This window comes from Vulpes vulpes, chromosome 13 (genome assembly GCF_048418805.1).
Source record: "Vulpes vulpes isolate BD-2025 chromosome 13, VulVul3, whole genome shotgun sequence".
NCBI classification, from domain to species: domain Eukaryota; kingdom Metazoa; phylum Chordata; class Mammalia; order Carnivora; family Canidae; genus Vulpes; species Vulpes vulpes.
In genome coordinates this window covers 78964022-78984167 of record NC_132792.1, presented here as the reverse complement: position 1 = coordinate 78984167, position 20146 = coordinate 78964022, and the positions used below count along the sequence as shown (strand labels likewise).

Sequence of the window (20146 nt, the reverse complement as noted above, 5' to 3'; positions counted from 1 at the left end):
TGGATCTTTTTCTTCCTTTTTTTTTTTTTGATAAGTCTGGTTAGGAGTTTATCAAAATTATTAATTATATCAAGGAACCAGCTCCTCAGTTCACTGATCTGTTCTGATTGCTTTTCATTTGTTTTGATTTCTGCTCTAATTTTTATTATTTCTCTTTTCCTGTTAGATTTAGGCTTTATTTGCTGTTCTTCTTCCAGCTCTTTTAAGTATAAGGTTAGGTTGTGCTTTTGAGACTTGTTTCTTGAGGAAGGCCTCTATTGCTACATACTTCTATCTTAGGATCATGTTTGCTGTATCTCAAAAATTCTAAACTGTCATGATTTTATTTTCATTTGTTTCCATGAATTTTTTTAAATTCTTTTTTATTTCCTGGTTGACCCATTCATTCTTTAGTAAGATGCTCTTGGGATGACTGGGTGGCTCAGTGGTTAAGCATCTACCTTTAGCTCAGGACATGATCCTGGATCCTGGGATTGAGTCCCACATCAGGCTCCCTCTGCCTGTGTCTCTGCCTCTCTATGTTTCTCATGAATAAATAAATATATTAATTAATTAATTAACTATTGTTTAAAAAGGTAGAATGCTCTTTAATCTGCATGTTTTTGTGGTCCTTCCAACATTTTTCTTGTGGTTGACTTCAAGTTTTATAGTACTCTGGTCTGAAAATATGCATGGTATTATCTCAATTTTTTTGTAGTGGTTGAGACCTGATTTGTGACCCAGTTTGCGATCTATTCTGGAGAATGTTCCACGTGCACTGGAGAAAAATGTATATTCTGCTGCTTTAGGATGAAATGACCTGAATGTATCTGTAAACTCCATCTGGTCCAGTGTGTCTGTCATTCAAAGCCTTTGTTTCCTTGTTGATTAGCTGCTTAGACTATCTGTCCATTGCTGTGAGTGGGGTATTAAATTCCCCTACTATTATTGTAGTATTATCAATGAGTTTCTATAATTTTGTTATTAATTGGTTTATTTATTTGGCTGCTCCCAAGTTAGGAACATAAATATTTATAATTGTCAGATCTTCTTGCTATACAGACCTTTTAATTATGAGACAGTGTCCTTCATCTCTTAGTAGTCTTTGTTCTAAAACTACATGTCAGATATAAGAATGGCTATTCTAGCTTTCTTCTGATGTCCCCTGGAAAGGTAAATGGTTCCCTACCCCCTCACTTTCAATCTAGAGGTGTCTTTGGGTCTAAAATGAGTCTGTGGTGGACAGTATATTGATGGGTCTTTTTTTTTTAATCCATTCTGATACCCTATGCATTTTGATTGTAACATTTAGTCCATTTACATTCAGAGTAATTCTGGAAAGATATGAATCTAGTGCCATTGTGTTACCTGTAGGTCACTGTTCCAAAGACCTTTCTGGTCTTTGTTACTTTTGGGTTCTCTCTTCCCTCAAAGGATCCCCGTTAATATTTCTTTCACAGCTCGTTTAGTGTTCACAAATTCCTTTAGTTCTTGTTTGTCCTGGAAACCGTTTACCTCTCCTATTCTGAATGACAGCCTTGCTGGATTTCTTTTCTGCATATTTTTTCCCACTTAGCGTGTTGAATATACCATGCCAGTTCTTTTTGGCTTCCCTGATCTGTGGACAGGTCTGCTCCCAGCCTTATGTGTCTACCCTTGTATGTTAAGGACTTTTTATCCCACGTTACTTTCAAGATTTTTTCTTTTTTTTTTTTTTTAGATTTTATTTGAGAGGAGAGCGAGTGAGCAAGAGCACCAGCCAAGGCAGAGAGAAAGGGAGAAGCAGACTGCTGACTGAGCAGGGAGCCTGATGTAGGGCTCAATCCCAGGACCCTGGGATCATGGGCCTGAGCCAAAGGCAGATGCTTAACCAACTGAGCCACCCAGGCACCTTGATTTTCTTTTTATCTTTCTAATTTGCAAGGGTCACCATAATATGTTGAGGTGTTGATCTGTTTTTGTTGATTTTGAGGGGGGTTCTCTGTGCTTTGTGGACTTGAATGCCTGTTTCCTTCCCCAGATTAGGGAAGTTCTTAGCTATACTTCCTTCAAATAAACCTTCTCCAAACTTTCCCCCCCTTTCTTCTCATCTTCTGGGACTCCTATAATATGGATATTACTTTGCTTTATGGAATCACTGAATTCCCTCAGTTACCTTCTTGATCTGGTAGGTTTCTTTCCCTCTTCTTTTCAGCTTTCTTATTTTCCATCATTTTATCTTCTGTATCACTCACTGGTTCACTCTTTGGCTTCATTCATCCTCATTTTTTAGACTCCATTTTGGACTGCATCTTGGTTATAGCTTTTTAAAATTTTGGCCTGACTAAACTTTAGTTCTTTTATCTCTACAGTAAGAGATTCTCTAGGTTTTTTTCTTTTTTTCTCTCTCTAGGGTTTTCTAATGTTTTTTCAGGCCCACTTAGTATCTTTATATTCGTTGTTTTATTTTTTTAATATTATTTTTTTATTCGTTGTTTTAAATTCTAGTTCATACATCTTAGTTATATCCATATTGATGAAATCCATGGCAGTAAATATTATCTTCTTTCTTTTTGGGTAAATTTATTCATCTTGTTATTTTGTTCAGAAAGAAAAGAATAAAGAAAGAAAAAAAAAACCAGTAACAATGACAACAGAAAAAAACAAAACAAAACTAGATCCTGATTGTGTTTTGATCTTCTTGTTAAAAGAAATTAGATCCCAAAATAAGAAAGAAAAAAATATATATATGCATTTATAAAATAAAATACAGTGAAAGGAAATGAAAAATAAGATATACATGTAAAGTATATATGTAGATAAAAATTTTATAGGAGGGATCCCTGGGTGGCGCAGTGGTTTGGCGCTTGCCTTTGGCCCAGGGCGCGATCCTGGAGACCCGGGATCGAATCCCACGTCAGGCTCCCGGTGCATGGAGCCTGTTTCTCCCTCTGCCTATGTCTCTGCCTCTCTCTCTGTCTCTCTGTGACTATCATAAAAAAAAAAAAAAAATTTATAGGAATAAGAAATTAAATGAAAAAATAAAAATAACAAAAAAAATACTAAAAGAAATAAAAGAAATACTAAAAGGAATAAAAATAGAATGGTATATAGTGTTTTCCCCTAGAGCTGAAGTCTTGTAGCCCTCTATCATCAGCAAACTTGGTGAGAGTGAGTTATTTGCAAGCCTTCTGGTGAGGGGCCGGTTGCACTGATTCTCAGGCGCACCTGCTCTCATGGAAATGCATCTCCAGTGAGCAAAGGCAGAGCTTGGTGTTAGCAGCTCCGGACTCCACTAAGTGGCGCTGTTTTGCTCCCTGAAGGCTTTCAGCTCTGATGGGCAGAATGAACATGGTGGTGCTCCCCACTCTTCAGGGAGCCCTCACAGAAGAGCCATCACTCTTGTCTCCCCAGTTTCCATGAGAACTGTGTTCACTTAGCCGGTGACTATGCCCTTTCATCTCAGGAATACGACTGAGTTTCAAACCAAATTTTAGGGACTCCTGTGGGGTGGACCCATGCTATTCTTCCTACGGGAGTGTAAGGGTGTCAGCCCATTTCTACCTTTTGCTAGACCCCTCCCAGGAAAGTGGTAGCACGATCACTGCGCAGTTTACGGCAACACAGAGCACAAAGCTAGAACCTAGACTCAGTGTTCTCAGCCGGCTTCTCTGCTCCTATGCTTGGGAGCTCCACCACACTCAGGCACCAGATGTTCTTCTTGCGACCCCAGGGATCCTAAGATTATGCTGTCACACCTGCGATTCTGCCCTGCTTCAGCACCCAAGCTACTTTAAGTTATGAACATCCCCCACTTAGCAGACTTCTAAAAGTCCTGATTTTGCACTCCACTAATTATATTCTGCAGTAGCCTCCTTAAGCAGGCTCCCTCCCCCAGCTGTATCCTCTGCTATGCCACAAATGGATTCAAGTCTCTGCACCTCCTACCTTCCAAACGGTGGTCAGTGGTCGCTCTTCTTCTGGTAAATTTGTGGCATTTGTTTTCTCAGACCTCTCACTGACTTCAGAATGATTTGCTAACTATCTAGTTGCATCAGAGGGATAAGACAAACTTAGGGTCCCCCTATTTCTCTGCCATCTTACCAACTGCAAAGAATTTTTAAGGAAACAAATTACTTACTTCTTCTGTATTAATAACAAGCTTAGCTAAGAAGAGACGGATATTTAATGATACCGATGGATTTCCTAGTTTGTCATGAAGAAATTTCATCCAAGGAGGAAGATTTCTTGGTACTGAACCCTGAAATGATACATTCAAGATTACATTAAAAAGTGGAATGAAATAACTTCACATTTTGATATTATGAGATGACAAAGTAAGACATGAACAACAAAAAAATCATGTTTATTAGATACAGAATTTGGTATTTGATATTAAGTGTTTATTCTTACTATGATACTAATAAACAGAACTAAATGAGACAAGATTAGCAGATACAAACCTCATCTTTAGATAGTATCTGATTTCTCTGCATGTGCTTAATCAGGGCTGTCATGGTTGCCATACATTCGTGTTGATTGAGCTCATCCATCTCTAACTCTAGGACAGCATCTTGGACCATGGGGTCTTTATGCTCCTAGGAAAAGGGAAGAATCTGATGATGAAATTTTCTGCTAAAATTTCAGTGTATCTGATATTCTGACTTTTGAGACAGTATCATAAAAGACATACTTAGTTAACAATGATATATTAGTAATAATATTGAATACACTTGTTAGGTTTTCTTATTAAACAACTAAAAATAACCCAGACTTCATGTCTTCCTTACATTCTAGATACAGATTTCCTCTCTGATCTCTTATACGCATGGTGACTCCCTTCAGCGTCACATTCAGATCACAGCATCAATGCCACACATGCTGCTTTGTACAGACAGCAAGATCTTTACAAATGTTTGTCTTGGGAGGCCCCAGAACTCTCAACTCCTTAAGAACAATAGTCTCCATAATTCTTATTGGCCACATTATGGAGAAAGTGGAGCTACTGAAGTTAAACTCTAAGATAAATTTTTACCTATTTTTTTTTCTCAGTAAACTGAAAAAGAGTTTTTCTCTGAAAAAGTTCTGTAAAGTCCTTGTCTTGAAATTTTAATCAATAAAAGAACAAAACTTTTAAACCACTGTTGGCCCTAAAATTCTTAGAAATCACAGCAGAGGTAATCATTTTATAAGTGTAATGCTAAATTGAGGTTTTACATACATGTACAGTAAATTTTACACACACACAAAAAGTGAAACCATTTATCTGGATATTTCCAAGCACAGATCACTTCCAGGAAAGAAAGATTTGAGAGATGCTAAGAAGTTTTTGTACAGTTAAAATTAAAATTAAGCATGGGGAAATTCAGTGCTTGCAGAGACTGAATAGAAAGAGGAATAAAAATGGCCCTAGACACTTGACGGGATGAGCACTGGGTGTTATTCTGTATGTTGGCAAATTGAACACCAATAAAAAATAAATTTATTATTAAAAAAAATAAATGGCCCTAGATAGTTCAGTAATTCATTCTTCTCTGGCAGCAGGAGCTATCTCAGAACATCACTTCCCAGGCTGCACAGTATTTGTAAAAGTACTCCTCTTGTAACCTGTGCCCATGGTCTCTTTCTTCCCAAAGATAATGGAAATTTCCATAAATTGGAGGTTTAGAAATGATAGAAAGTGGTGTTATGTTGTATTAAGAGCAGTGCTAAATGAGCACTGAAACAGTAAATTTCATACACAATCAGGGTTATATCATACACAATCAGGGTTACAAGAAATAAGAAAAAAAACAATGAGCCATAAAAAAAAAATCAGAGTAATGGTGATGTCCCATTTTCCAGATACCTGATAAGGTGTCAAAGGAATTAATTACAGTATCTGACTGCATTCAGTTCTACTCAATATGTTTTTCAGTCAAAATTACTGCATGTCAAGATACTGCTCACAAAGACTGGAGAGATCTGAAACCAGAGAGTCAAGTCACGCAATCAAATTGAAGGCATTAGGACTGAACCCAAGATGCCTCAATGGAAATGGCCTATTCACAAAGGAGGAGTCTCACTAGACAATGTAGCCATAACAGAACGAAACTGTACTTTTTTATTGCCCAGTACAGGTGTATGACATAATCTGGATGAAAGAATTAATGAACGGGCTCCTCTTGAAGTATTCAATACAAAGGAAGAAGCCAATCCTACGGGCAACATCTTTATGTTGTACTTTTACAGTCCAACTCAACTTCAAAAACACTGCACTGCTCAAGCCCTTCTCAGGCAAAAAGCCACTGGGCAGGCCAAAGTGGGGCAAGGACTGCCTAACAGTACCCAGAAGTAGAGACAGAGAGAGTGGGGTGCCCACCTATTCTTCAGGACCTACACCAGGAGAGCTTCAGAGGGGTTAAGGGAAAGAAGAAGTGAGTCAGTGCATTTCAAAGAAACCAAAGGGAAAAACTTGAATGAACCCTAGATGGGAATCAGATGTTCCATGGAGCTCATGGTTTTCCATATGTGTACACATCTGTGTCCCTATGTAAGTGCATAGGTATGTGTCTACAGTTTCCTATCTCTGTTCATGAGGTTAAGCTATCATTTGTGAACCAGATGCATTCAGTCATCTCAGTTTGATAACATCTAATATTTGAACAACTTCTTCATCTTCTGCAGAGGATAATGCAATAGTCATATCAGCATGGCATCTGAGTCTCTATGGTTGTTCTCTCTCTCACTGGAAACCTTTATATGCAGTTCTGATTTCAAACACTAATTTCATGGAGACTGACTAATGTGAATCAGCCCTTGAAGAGAGCCTTCTTTCCTATACTGGTGAACTCCAATTGCCGAGCCTATACAAAGGAAGGCTAAGAGATCCTAGAAAATTCTCCACACACTATCCTCTGAGGACTACCCACAGAGAACTGGCTTCCCCTAACAATGAAGCACCTCTCTTCCTTTACAAATGCCAATAATATTTTTTAATATATGAAATGCGATCACCCGTCTCCGAAAATGACCATGGGTAGATTTAGGGTCTTGGGAACCGTATGAATAGCTCTGAACGCCAGTTGAGAAATCAAATTGACTCATTTCCTCACTCAAGCTGCTGTCTGCCAAGTGTGACAAGGAAGACAGATAATGAGGGCCATCTGAAATATAAAGAAAATACATTTATTCAAATTGGTGAAAAAATGTATTTCTCTAAGCTCAAATGATATTAAAATTAAAAGTTTTTTAATAAAATTAAAAGTTAACTAAGGTTTTCATCAATCCTGTGATTCTCAACAGACTATCTAGATTAACAAAGCAAAAGAAATGGGGAAAGATCTCCTTTTGTTTTTGTCATTATTGAGCAGTTATTTTCTACTGTCATGGATAGAGACATTAAGGTAAACTATATATTATTTTTGGATATATTAACAAAATTTTCTTGCATTAAATTTTTGATGGGGTATATTTTGCATATAAAGTCTAGGGGCACCTGGGTGGCTCAGTCAGTTCAGCGTCTCCCTTCGGCTCAGGTCATGATCCCACAGTCCTGGGATGGAACTCTGCACTGGGCTCCCTGCTCAGTGGGGAGTCTGCTTGCTTCTCCCTCTCCTCTGCTGCTCCCCCTGCTTATGTTCTCTTGTTGCGTCAAATAAATAAATAAAAACCTTACGATAAATAAAAAATAAAAAAGTCTAACAGAAACATGGGGAAAGATACTACTGAAAAACAAGTAATCTACACATGAGACTGGTCCCAATTTTATCCTCAAAAAAAACCAAAAAGCTATGAAGAAAAATTAACCAAAAAACTAAAACAAGGAGCATGGGGAGCAAGAGAGGGTTAATTTTGAATAGGGAAGCCAGGGAGAACTTCCTTCAAAGGCTGGCATTAAACAAAAGTTGACATCTGGGACCAAGATTATTCTAGGCGGAGGAGACATCACGTAAAAATGCCCAGGAGCCAAATGAGCCCTGTGCCTACAAGCACAGCCAGGGGACAGTGCCATTGGGGCAGAGTTGCAGGGAGGAGCAAGGCAGGGCAAGGGGCCTTAGGCAGCTCTGTTCTCAGGGAGGTGGGAATTGATGGGAGGTCTGAAATGGATGAGTGGCAGCATGGGTCTTTTATTTCAACACTGATTTCTGAATGCATTTAAGCAAACGACATAATCCATAAGCAAAAAATAGCTATCAACCAATCTTGCACTTTTAGAAAAAGCATACCATATCTTCTTAGCCCTCTTTGCCCATTCTGAGGTCCTTCTACGAAGCTAAAGTTTACCTAACTGCATTTCTTTCAAAATAGAATTCTATTTGCCACTTAAAGCTTTTCGAACTCCATTTCAATGTTTTTTGGATATTTAAAAATTTTTTTATTCACATAACAAATACCATTGGTTACATAACAAATTAGAATCTTATCATTTTGAAAATATCCCACCTGAATCCCCATTTGCTGCTTCCCTGGCTTCTTTCCTAATTTCAATGTACTTTTTCTTTCTTTCCATAGGAACCTATTAAGCAAAACAAATATACAATTTAAAACTTTCTAGAATCATGATCACACATTTTCTATTTTAATAGCAATTCGACCAAAAAAACTAAATTTTGAACAAGACTTTTATCAAATATAAAATCACTAAATATATCCACAAAGACAGGTGAGTGCCCTTAAGAAATGCTTTTCCCACAGAACCACTGAGGCACATGTTTCCCCTCTGGGCTCTGGCACCTAATGTGGGTAAAGCTCTGGCAGCCACATGCCCAGATTATCAATAGTCCTTACCTGACCTATAAGCCTCAGTTTCCTGAACTATATAGTTATGGTATAACACAGCACCTTACAATGCTATTGTAAAGTTTAGAAGTAACATACAGCAACTGTCTGAATGATATTATATTTTTTTTATTTTTAGTTCTTTGAACATACACCTTGAAAAAAGTTCCTAGTCTTGTCCCAAAAGGGAACAAGGCAGGTAGCAACCACTTACGTGAACTCATGAACCCCTGAGACCTGATAAGGTCAGCAGCCACGCATGCTAATATGAGTGACAGCTCCTGACCTATACCATGGTGTACAAGCCCTGGCACTCTACCCAATTCCCATCTCCAGTGGGCTGTGAAAGACTGCACCTACAACCTCCCACCAATTGCTGAGGCTGGCATGTCAAACTTAGCTTGGCTAAAATTAAGCTTGTCACATTTGCCACAGCAAGTTTCCCAACTATTACCATGACTTCTGCTCAGAGAACTCCCATTATCCTGCCAAATTACCCAAGCAGGGCCACAGCATTATAATGCTATATCTGGACAGATCTTTATTTCACTGACCAGAGGAATTTACTCAGCAAACAACTTCTGGGATATGTCTAATAGCATCTTTTATGGTCATTTTCTATCTTTCACTAGTTAAGACAGGGAAAAATCAAGTTATGATCATTTTTCTATAGTTGCCTGCAATTGTACCAGATATTATAGTTCAAATTGAATACTGGGAATTTTACATGTTTAACATAACATGTTTTTTCTATAAGCATCTGATAAATTTTTCAAACTCAGGAACACCAATAAAAAATTTCACTCACCTCAACTTCTATAGGAAAAGTATAGCAGCGTTTCAGGTCAATCAGATTTTCCAAAATAAGCAAGTTCTGTAAATCCAAAGAGTCATAGAAAAAATATCTGAATAGTGGAGATCCTTATTGCTGATGCTACTATACTTAATAACTCATGGTGAAGCACTTTAGCTTTATATATGCAGAACTACAAGAACTACATCCTCAATATTCTGAGGATGTGCAAATTATGATATAATTTTAATTTAGATAATTAAATTGAAATCCTGCACTGATGGCAACTGGAAGTTTTATGAAAAGTCTACCTTTTCAGGTTTTTCACTAAACAGAAAACCTTGGTAAAATTTTAATTCAGTGAAGACACAGCAGATAACAGAAATGGCACAGTTGTATGCAGCACAATGGTAAAGTCTTCTCCTCTCCAGCAACTGATTCTCACCCGCCATGTTCTCTGTAAATGCATCATAGCACAATCTGTAGAATAGATGCAGGTTAAAAATTAATTCATATAACAGGGAAATTGAAGCATAAGCCCAACAATGCCAGACAACAGAATCTGAATTCAGTTTAGCCTTCTCTGAGTGTCACGTTTGTGTCTGGCATAATACTAGGTACTGGAAATAAAAGGCAACTTAAAAAAAAAAAAAAAAGACAACTTAAGTCACGGAACCCACGCACATCTCAAGGTAGAGGTGGGGTCCAGGGATTTCATCACACTGTGGTACACACAGCAACAGCAACCAGCCCAGTAAATTAAGAGATGGAAGCAAGGAGGATCAACAGTAAGCCAGGCACAGGAGCCAGCAACGGTTTAAAGAAAAAATCTGAACCGTATTTTGAATTCTAAGTCAAAGGGGAAATGTATGTAAGGATTATGAACAAGAGAGAAGAGTGTTACTTATAGTGAGGGATAAGCCACAGGATGTGTTCAGAAGATGTGGTGGGAAGCAGCAGTGGCTGGCAGTGAGCAAATGGTATAGAGGGGGTGCATTCTTAAAAGAGCTCGCCTGCCATGCTAAGGAGCTCGGACTTCATTCTGCAGGATGGGGTCTCCAAACTGCCCAGGTGACCAACTACTGTTGAAAACAGTTTTATCAGCACACAACCTATTCCTTTAATTTCAAATGGCGGTCAGGAAAATATATAAATCCCTTTATATTGTAAATCACACCACTAAAAATATATCAAGCTATTAAGGAGTGGGGGAATGGTAAGAAAAAAAACAAAGTTTTATTCCTTATAAAAGATGAGTGTAGGATAAAACATGCTACCCAATAACCTGCTAAATTGAAGTCTAAGTAGTTTGTACATAAGAAAAAAACAAGAAAATTATAAAAACTCATATTTAAACATTTATTCACATTATATACAAGCATAATGATACATGCATCAAAAATATTAACCAATCAAACAAACCAGAAGTTGACTAAAACCTTACTTAATAAGTGTCTTTGTAAGTTCATTTCCTTCTGTAACACATGAGCCGTGGAAAACTTGATTAATTTTAGATTCCTTTGAGTGAACATCATCTTTTGAAAGACGAGAATACATCACATCTAGCATCTTATAAAACCCCATCTTCTTGGTGATTTGAGTATCAAAGGTAGATTCATTTAGCTAAGGAAAGGTAACAAATGATTATCTTTGGTCTAATCAAACATGAACAATTATTTATTGAATATATCAAATACTCAAATACATATATTTAATATTAATGCTTTTTACATATAAAATAATTTTAACATAGCTGTTGAATCACTTCAATAGGAGACCACCCAAGGTCAGAAACATAGATCTAAACACTGATGTGTTATACTGAGTGTAGCAGGAAGTAATACACAACGTCCAAATAGTGACCTTAGAATGTGAATATAGGGCTTTTGCACAAAATCTTATCAAAGACATGACCAATAGCAGGTGAAACTTCAAAGTAATAAAAAACAAAATTTTCAAGTACTTACAGAATTTTCTAAAGATATCCACATCCTAATCCCTGGAACCTGTGAATACACTCTCATAAGGCAAAAAAGGACTCTGTGAATGTGATTAAGTTAAGGATCTTAAGATAGGGAGACAATTCTGGGTTTTCATTCAGCCATAGATGAAACCATATGTGACCTTACAAGAGGAAAGAGAGAGAAATGAGACATACAGGAAAAGGCAATGTGATGACGGAATTAGGGGCCAGAATGATGCAGCCACATATTGAGGAATGCCAGCAGCTACCAGAAGCTGGAAGAGGCAAGGAGCGGATACTCAGGGATGCTGGGGCAACTGTGGCCATGACAACATCACAAATTCAGCTCAGTGAAACTAATTAGACTTCTGGCCTCCAAAAATGGGAGAGAATAAAATTCTGTTGTTTTGAGCCACCAAGCTGATGGTAATTTGTTACTGAAAATTTGGAAAACTAATACATATTTTGGTATCAAGAGTTGGACCTGCTCTAACAAATGGATGATGGGTAAAGGCTGAGAGAAATTTGCCATGCATGACAGAAAAAGCCAAGTGCCTATAGAGACTGCTGGCAGAAATATCAACACTGAAGGCATCGCTGGTGAGAGCTCAGAAGGAAGTAAAAAGCTTGACAGAAAAAGCTAAAATTGTCTTACAGAACTTCTCAATCATCATAAACACACTTGTGGTAGAAATATGGACATTAAAGTAGTTGCTAGTGAGGTCTCAAAAGGAAATAAGGAACATACTTTTGGAAACTGGAGGAAAGAGGATCCTTGTTATACAGTGGCAAGAAAACTTGGCTGAGAAAGTGTTCTACAGTTATATACACAGCAGAACTTGTAAGCCATGCACTTGAATATTTAGCTGAAAAAATTTCCAACCAAATTTGTTGAAGGTGCTGGCTGCTTTCTTCTTTGCTGCTTATAATACATGTGAGGTGCAAGAGACAAATTGAATTAAAAACTACTAAGCAGGGAGGCAGCCCAGGTGGCTCAGCGGTTTAGCGCCACCTTCAGCACAGGGCCTGATCCTGGAGACCTGGGATGGAGTCCCACGTCAGGCTCCTTGTGTGGAGCCTGCTTCTCCCTCTGTCTGTGTCTCTGTTTCTCAAAAATAAATAAATAAGGGGATCCCTGGGTGGCGCAGCAGTTTGGCGCCTGCCTTTGGCCCAGGGCGCGATCCTGGAGACCCAGGATCGAGTCCCACGTTGGGCTCCCGGTGCATGGAGCCTGCTTCTCCCTCTGCCTGTGTCTCTGCCTCTCTCTCTCTCTCTGTGTGTGACTATCATAAATAAATAAAAAGAATAAATAAATTTAAAAAAATAATAATAAATAAATAAAATCTTAAAAAAAAAAATACTAAGCAATAAGAACCAAAAACTTGATTTGAGAAATTCTCAGCTTACCCAGATTGTCAAAGATGCTAACATTAGGAAATTCACTGTTAGAAAAGTGGCTCTGGAGAGAAGAACAAGGGTGTGGCTGGACATTCTTGAGCCAGTACTGAAGAAATTAGCATGGGACTCCTGGATGCCCTCATCCGTTTCAACAGAACCAAGAACAGAGATGTAATTATCCATCAAAGACCTGTGAAGGACTCTCATCTAATGGAGTAAACCCCAAAGACACACACAGGAGAGCTATGGAGTTGTTGAGAATGTCATACCCGAGCAAACACCACCAGCTTAGACTGAAGCAGATAGAGACAAAATTAAATGGGGGGGGTGGGGGGGACAGACAAAGCTGCTGTACTCCCTGAATTCCACAGGCAAGAAACAGATTGATAAAAACTACTCAGCTGCAAATATATGCCATCCTTCAAGAAAAAAGAATGACTCTAAGAATGGAGTCTTGGTCTAGAGGGCAGAACACCAAGCCACAAAGCATTATATTATCCAGGGAGAATTTGCCTGCCTGGACCTATGAAACACTGATTTCTTCCTTACCTCATTTTCTCTTTTTTAAAATAGGAATGACTATAATTGTCATCCTATGCCTGTTGAACCACTGTCTTTTGGAAACAAATTATTTGTTTTCTAGTTTCACAGGTCTACAAATGGAAAGAAATTTGCCCAAAGATGGATCATACCCAGAATCTTACCCATACGTGATTCATTACAGTTTGAATGATGAAAGCTAGGACTCTGAGATGATGATACTCAGATTGAATTTTGACTTAAAGGTTGATGAGGTGATGTGTTTAGACTCTGGGAGATGTTAGGATGTGAAAAATGTATTTTGCGAGTGAGAACATTTGATGCAGGGAGACTATATTCAGCTGAATAACATCCCCTTACAAATACCCACGGTCCAATCACTAGAATCCCGAACGTTACCTTAGATGATAAAAAAGGATTATAAAATCAAGTAAAGGATCTGGAGTTAGCAGATGATCAAAGTGGGTCCTAATGCAATCATATATTTATAAGAGAGAGGCAAAGAGGGATTAGACAAAAGAAGAGGAGGCAATGTGACCACAGAAGCAAAGAGAGGAGTGATTTAGCCACAAGCCAAGGAATACAGGCTGCCACAAAAGCTGGAAGAGGCAAAGAAAGGCTTTACCTAACCTGGGGCCTCTATAGCCTTGCAACACCTTGACAAAAGTCCAAGGAAACTGATTGCTGATTTCTGGCTTACAGAACGAAGAGAGAATAAATCTCTGATGTTCTAAGCCACGTTGGTGGTAATTTGTTAAAACACCTTCAGGAAACTAATGGAGACTCCATGTAACTACAGATTGTTATCAAACTGTTGAGGTAATACTCCTTGAGCAACAATGATCCATTGTAGTTTTTTTTTAATTTTAAATTCAATTAATTAACATATAATGTATTCTTGGTTTCAGAGGTAGAGGAAAGTGATTCATCAGTCTTATGTAATATCCAGTGCTCATTACATCACCCAGTTACCCCATCACCCCACTTCCTCCCCTCCAGCGACCCTCAGTTGCTTCCTATAATTCAGAGTCTTTTATGGTTTGTCTCTCTGATTTCATCTTGTTTTATTTTTTCCTCTCTTGCCCTATGATCCTCTGTTTTGTTTCTTAAATTCCACATATGAGTAAGATCATATAATTGTCTTTCTCTGATCAACTTATTTCACTTCGCATAATACCCTCTAGTTCCAACCACACATTGAAGTTTTTAAGGACACTGATCAAGGAGATTGGTCAATTCTCATTACCATTAAATTTAATAACAGATGTACAAATACCTTTGTAAATCTAGACTTCAACACATCAATGGTTTCCACCACAATTTTGCCAAAGAATTCTCTCAAAGCATTCAGGCCACAATGCCACAACAGAGTGAGAAGAGAGCGATCTACAAATGCTTGGCGAGTGACATTTGAAAGTAGGTCATCCCTCTTGAACATTCTGTATACCCTTTCCAAAAGGGCTAATTGTGTGACACAAGAACTCCTAAGGAAAAAAAAAAGAGAATTATATGAACATGCCTGCTTTGAACAAATATTTTATGAGTGCCTACCCACATAACAAGCAAAATATACACCAATGACTACAAATTTTAAAAGTAACATTAAAGATCATATAAAAACCATGAAATACAAGTAGCATTTGTACGTGAACCATATTATTGTACTCATCCCCAGAAATCTTCATGTGCAATTTAGGCATTAAGGAGAATTGTTTTCATTACTTTTAAATCTGACCATTTTTAGAAAACAGCTGGCAGGCTTTGGGAGAGTCTCGGGCCTAAAGATGATCACAGATTCAGAATTTGAAACTCATGAGTTATAAAAAATCTAGTCTCTTCCTAAAAACAAACAGCCATTCCTATTTCCTACAGAGATATATTCACCTGGCCCTTTATATTCTCATCTGGAATATAAGATATTGTATGATCATCTGTAAGATTTTCTCTGTAAGTCTATAAACCAAGAATACAGAGTTTGTTTCTTCACCTACAAAAATACGAGCTTAGGACTAAATGATCATTAAAATCCTTTTCCAGATCTAAAATTCTGATTCTTAGAAGGATGAACCAGGGCCAAAATGTTCAATTTAGAAGATAATTCAGTCAGAAAATTTTAAGACTCAGGACATTACTAGATGGTATATGGGCTTCTGTAATATTTACTTGGGCACCGCCTTTGTTTTAAATTATTTTGAGGAGCTCTCTGACAGCACAGTAGAAACACAGCCCTAAAACACTTACAGAAAAAACTAAGGAGGAGAAGAAAAGAAAAAGAACAAAATCTAATTATAAAAAATGAGACAGTAGTTTACTGAAAATAATTTAAATGAGCTTTAACTATATGTTCTACTTCACTTATAATAAAAGAAATACAAATTAAAACAACACTTCAAAATTCTTTCCCACTATAAAAAATGGGAAAAAATCCAAGTGTTTGACACCATACTCTACTGGTAAAACTGTGACAAGATAGACACTCATTTACTGCCGAGGGATCAAATAATATCAACCCCCCCAAAAGGAATGTAATGAAAGCTTGCAAAATTACAAACGCAAGGGGGAGAGCAAGATGGTGGAAAAGTAGGGATCCTCAACTCACCTGGTCGCACCAACTTACCTGGATAACTTTCAAAACATACTGAACACCTACAAATTGAACCTGGGATTTAAATACAGAAGAGCCAGAACGCTACAGAGAGAAAGGTTTCTCCTTCTAACAAGAATCCTCTAGGTGAAATTTACTTAGGTCGTGGCTGATATTCATGACCAAGGCCACTCACAGCCACTCTGCACTGAGCAAAATGACAAGAAGGAAGAATTCACCGAAAAAGAATCAGAAACAGCACTATCTACCAGAGTTAGAATTTGGATTACAATTCAATGTCAGAAGACAGGGATGTCCACTCTCGCCACTGCTATTCAACACAGTACGAGAAGTCCTAGCCTCAGCAATCAGGCAACAAAAAGACATAAAAGGCATTCAAATTAGCAAAGAAGAAGTCAAACTCTCCCTCTTCGCGGATCACATGATTCTCTACATAGAAAACCCAAAAGCCTCCACCCCAAGAACTCATACAGCAATTGGCACTGTGGCAGGATACAAAATCAATGTCCAGAAGTCAGTGGCATTTCTATACACTAACAATGAGACTGCAGAAAGAGAAATTAAGGGGTCAATCCCATTTACAATAGCACTCCAAAGCATAAGATACCTAGGAATAAACGTAACCAAAGAGGTAAAGGATCTATACCCTAAAAACTACAGAACACTTCTGAAAGAAATTGAGGAAAACACAAAGGAATAGAAAAATATTCCATGCTCATGGATTGGAAGAATTAATATTGTGAAAATGTCAATGCTACCCAGGGCAATTTACACGTTTAATGCAATCCCTATCGAAATACCATGGACTTTCTTCAAAGAGTTAGAATAAATTAAGATTCGTGTGGAATCAGAAAAGACCCGAATACCCAGGGGAATTTTAAAAAAGGAAACCATAGCTGGGGGCATCACAATGCCAGATTTCAGGTTGTACTACAAAGCTGTGGTCAAGACAGTGTGGTACTGGCACAAAAACAGACACATAGATCAATGGAACAGAATAGAGAATCCAGAAGTGGACCCTCAACTTTATGGTCAACTAATATTCGATAAAGGAGGAAAGACTATCCATTGGAAGAAAGACAGTCTCTTCAATAAATGGTGCTGGGAAAATTGGACATCCACATGCAGAAGAATGAAACTGGACCACTCTCTTTCACCATACACAAAGATAAACTCAAAATGGATGAAAGATCTAAATGTGAGACAAGATTCCATCAAAATACTAGAGGGGAACACAGGCAACACCCTTTTTGAACTTGGACACAGTAACTTCTTGCAAGATACATCCACAAAGGCAAAAGAAACAAAAGCAAAAATGAACTACTGGGACTTCATTAAGATAAGAAGCTTTTGCACAGCAAAGGATACAGTCAACAAAACTAAAAACAACCTACAGAATGGGAGAAGATATTTGCAAATGACATATCAGATAAAGGGCTAGTTTCCAAGATCTATAAAGAACTTATTAAACTCAACACCAAAGAAACAAACAATCTAATCATGAAATGGGCAAAAGACATGAAGAGAAATCTCACAGAGGAAGACATAGACATGGCCAACAAGCACATGAGAAAATGCTCCGCATCACTTTCCATCAGGGAAATACAAATCAAAACCACAATGAGATCCCACCTCACACCAGTGAATATGGGGAAAATTAACAAGGCAGGAAACAACAAATGTTGGAGAGGATGCGGAGAAAAGGGAACCCTCTTACACTGTTGGTGGGAATGTGAACTGGTGCAGCCACTCTGGAAAACTGTGTGGAGGTTCCTCAAAGAGTTAAAAATAGACTTGCCCTATGACCCAGCAATTGCACTGTTGGGGATTTACCCCAAAGATTCAGATGCAGTGAAATGCCGGGACACCTGCACCCCGATGTTTATAGCAGCAATGTCCACAATAGCCAAACTGTGGAAGGAGCCTCGGTGTCCATCGAAAGATGAATGGATAAAGAAGATATGGTTTATATATACGATGGAATATTCTTCAGCCATTAGAAATGACAAATACCCACCATTTGCTTCGACCTGGATGGAACTGGAGGGTATTATGCTGAGTGAAATAAGTCAATCGGAGAAGGACAAACATTATATGGTCTCATTCATTTGGGGAATATAAATAATAGTGAAAGGGAATAATGGGGAAAGGAGGAAAAATAAGTGGGAAATATCAGAAAGGGAGACAGAACATGGAAGACTCCTAACTCTGGGAAACGAACTAGGGGTGGTGGAAGGGGAGGTGGGCGGGGGTTGGGGTGACTTGGTGGCGGCACTGAGGTGGGCATTTGACGGGATGAGCACTGGCTGTTATTCTGTATGCTGGCAAATTGAGCACCAATAAAAAATAAATTTATTACTAAAAAAAAAGAGAGAGAGAGAAAAAAAAACAATGTCAGAAAGCCAATTCAGAAGCACAATTATAAAGCTACTGGTGGCTCTGGAAAAAAGCATAAAGGATTCAAGGGACTTCAACTGCAGAATTTAGATCTAATCTGGCCAAAATTAAAAATCAATTAAATGAGATGAAATCCAAACTGGAGGTCCTAACGATGAGCGTTAATGAGATGGAAGAAAGAGTGAGTGACATAGAAGACAAGTTGATGGCAACGAAGGAAGGTGAGGAAAAAAGAAAAACAACTAAAAGACCATGAGGAAACATTAAGGGAAATAAATGACAGTCTCAGAAGGAAAAAAAAAATCTATGTATAATTGGGGTTCCAGAAAGTGTGAACGGGGCAGAGGGCCAGAAAATGTATTTGAACAAAACATAGCTGAGAACTTCCCTAATTTGGGGAGGGAAACAGGCATTCAGATCCAGGAGATAGAGGTTCCCCCCCAAAATCAATAAAAAACCATTAAACACCTTGATGTTTAACAGTGAAACTTGCAACTTCCAAAGATAAAGAGAAAAAACTTAGGGCAACAAGAAACAAGAGATTCCTAACTTGTACAGAGAAATGTGAGATTAACAGCTGACCTCTCCACAGAGACCTGCCAGGGCAGAAAGGGCTGGCAAATATATTCAGGGTCCCAAATGAGAAGAACATACAGCCAAGAATACTTTATCCAGCAAGTCTCACATTTAGAATGGAAGGAGAGATAAAGAGCTTCCATATAGGCAGAAACAGGAAGAACATGTGACCACCAAACCAGATCTACACAAATATTAAGGGGGACGCTGTAAAAGAAAGAGGAAGCCAAAGAAATAAGCCACAAAAACAGGGACTAGGGATCCCTGGGTGGCTCAGCGGTTTAGCACCTGCCTCTGGCCCAGGGTGTGATTCTGGAGTCCCAGGATCGAGTCCCACATCAGGTTGCCTGCATGGAGCCTACTTCTCCCTCTGCGTGTGTCTCTGCCTCTGTGTGTGTTTGTGTGTGTGTGTCTCATGAATAAATAAATAAATAAATAATATATATATATATATATATATAAAAATAACAGGGAGTGAATAGGTATTATGATGACACTAAATGCCTATTTTCCAATAGTTACTCTGAACATGAATGGGTTAAATGATCCCATCAAAGACGTAGGATTTCAAACTGGATTAAAAAGCAAGACCCATCTATTTGCTGTCTACAAGAGACTCATTTTAGACCTAAAGACACCTCCGGTCTGGAAATGAAAGGTGGAGAACCATTTACCATTCAAATGGTCCTCAAAAGAAAGCTGGGTAGCAATCTTCATATTGGATAAATTAAAGTTTATCCCAAAGACTGTATTAGGAGATGAAGAGGGACACTATATCATACTTAAAGGATCTATCCAACAAGAAGACCTAACAATCATGAATATTTATCTCCCTAATGTGGGAGCTGCCAAGTATATCAATTAATTAGTAACCAAGGTAAAGACATAGATAATTAATACACTAATAGTAGGCGACTTCAACAAGGTGCTTTCTGCAAATGACAGATATTCTAAGCACAACCTCAACAAAGAAACAAGAGCTTTAAATGATACACTGGACAACTGGATTTCACAAATATATACAAAACTTTTCCATACAAACTCAACTGAATACACATTCTTCTCAGGTGCACATGGAACTTTCTCTAGAACAGACCACATACTAGGTCACAAATCAGTCTCAACCGAACCAAAGATTAGGATTGTCCCCTGCATA

At 38.2% G+C, this 20146-nt stretch overlaps 1 protein-coding gene across 3 annotated transcripts in view; it reads right to left on the bottom strand.

The window, feature by feature from the left end:
- PRKDC (protein kinase, DNA-activated, catalytic subunit) overlaps window positions 1-20146 on the bottom strand; it is a 202131-nt gene that overhangs the window by 91641 nt on the left and 90344 nt on the right. For all 3 annotated transcript variants that reach the window (XM_026011042.2, XM_072734772.1, XM_072734773.1), the window contains 8 exons: window positions 14689-14896; window positions 10956-11134; window positions 9823-9991; window positions 9527-9592; window positions 8383-8455; window positions 6955-7103; window positions 4422-4556; window positions 4100-4219 (listed from right to left, as the gene is read on the bottom strand). In XM_026011042.2, coding sequence (XP_025866827.2) covers window positions 4100-4219; window positions 4422-4556; window positions 6955-7103; window positions 8383-8455; window positions 9527-9592; window positions 9823-9991; window positions 10956-11134; window positions 14689-14896 — 1099 coding nt within the window. The remainder of the gene's footprint in view (window positions 1-4099; window positions 4220-4421; window positions 4557-6954; window positions 7104-8382; window positions 8456-9526; window positions 9593-9822; window positions 9992-10955; window positions 11135-14688; window positions 14897-20146) is intronic.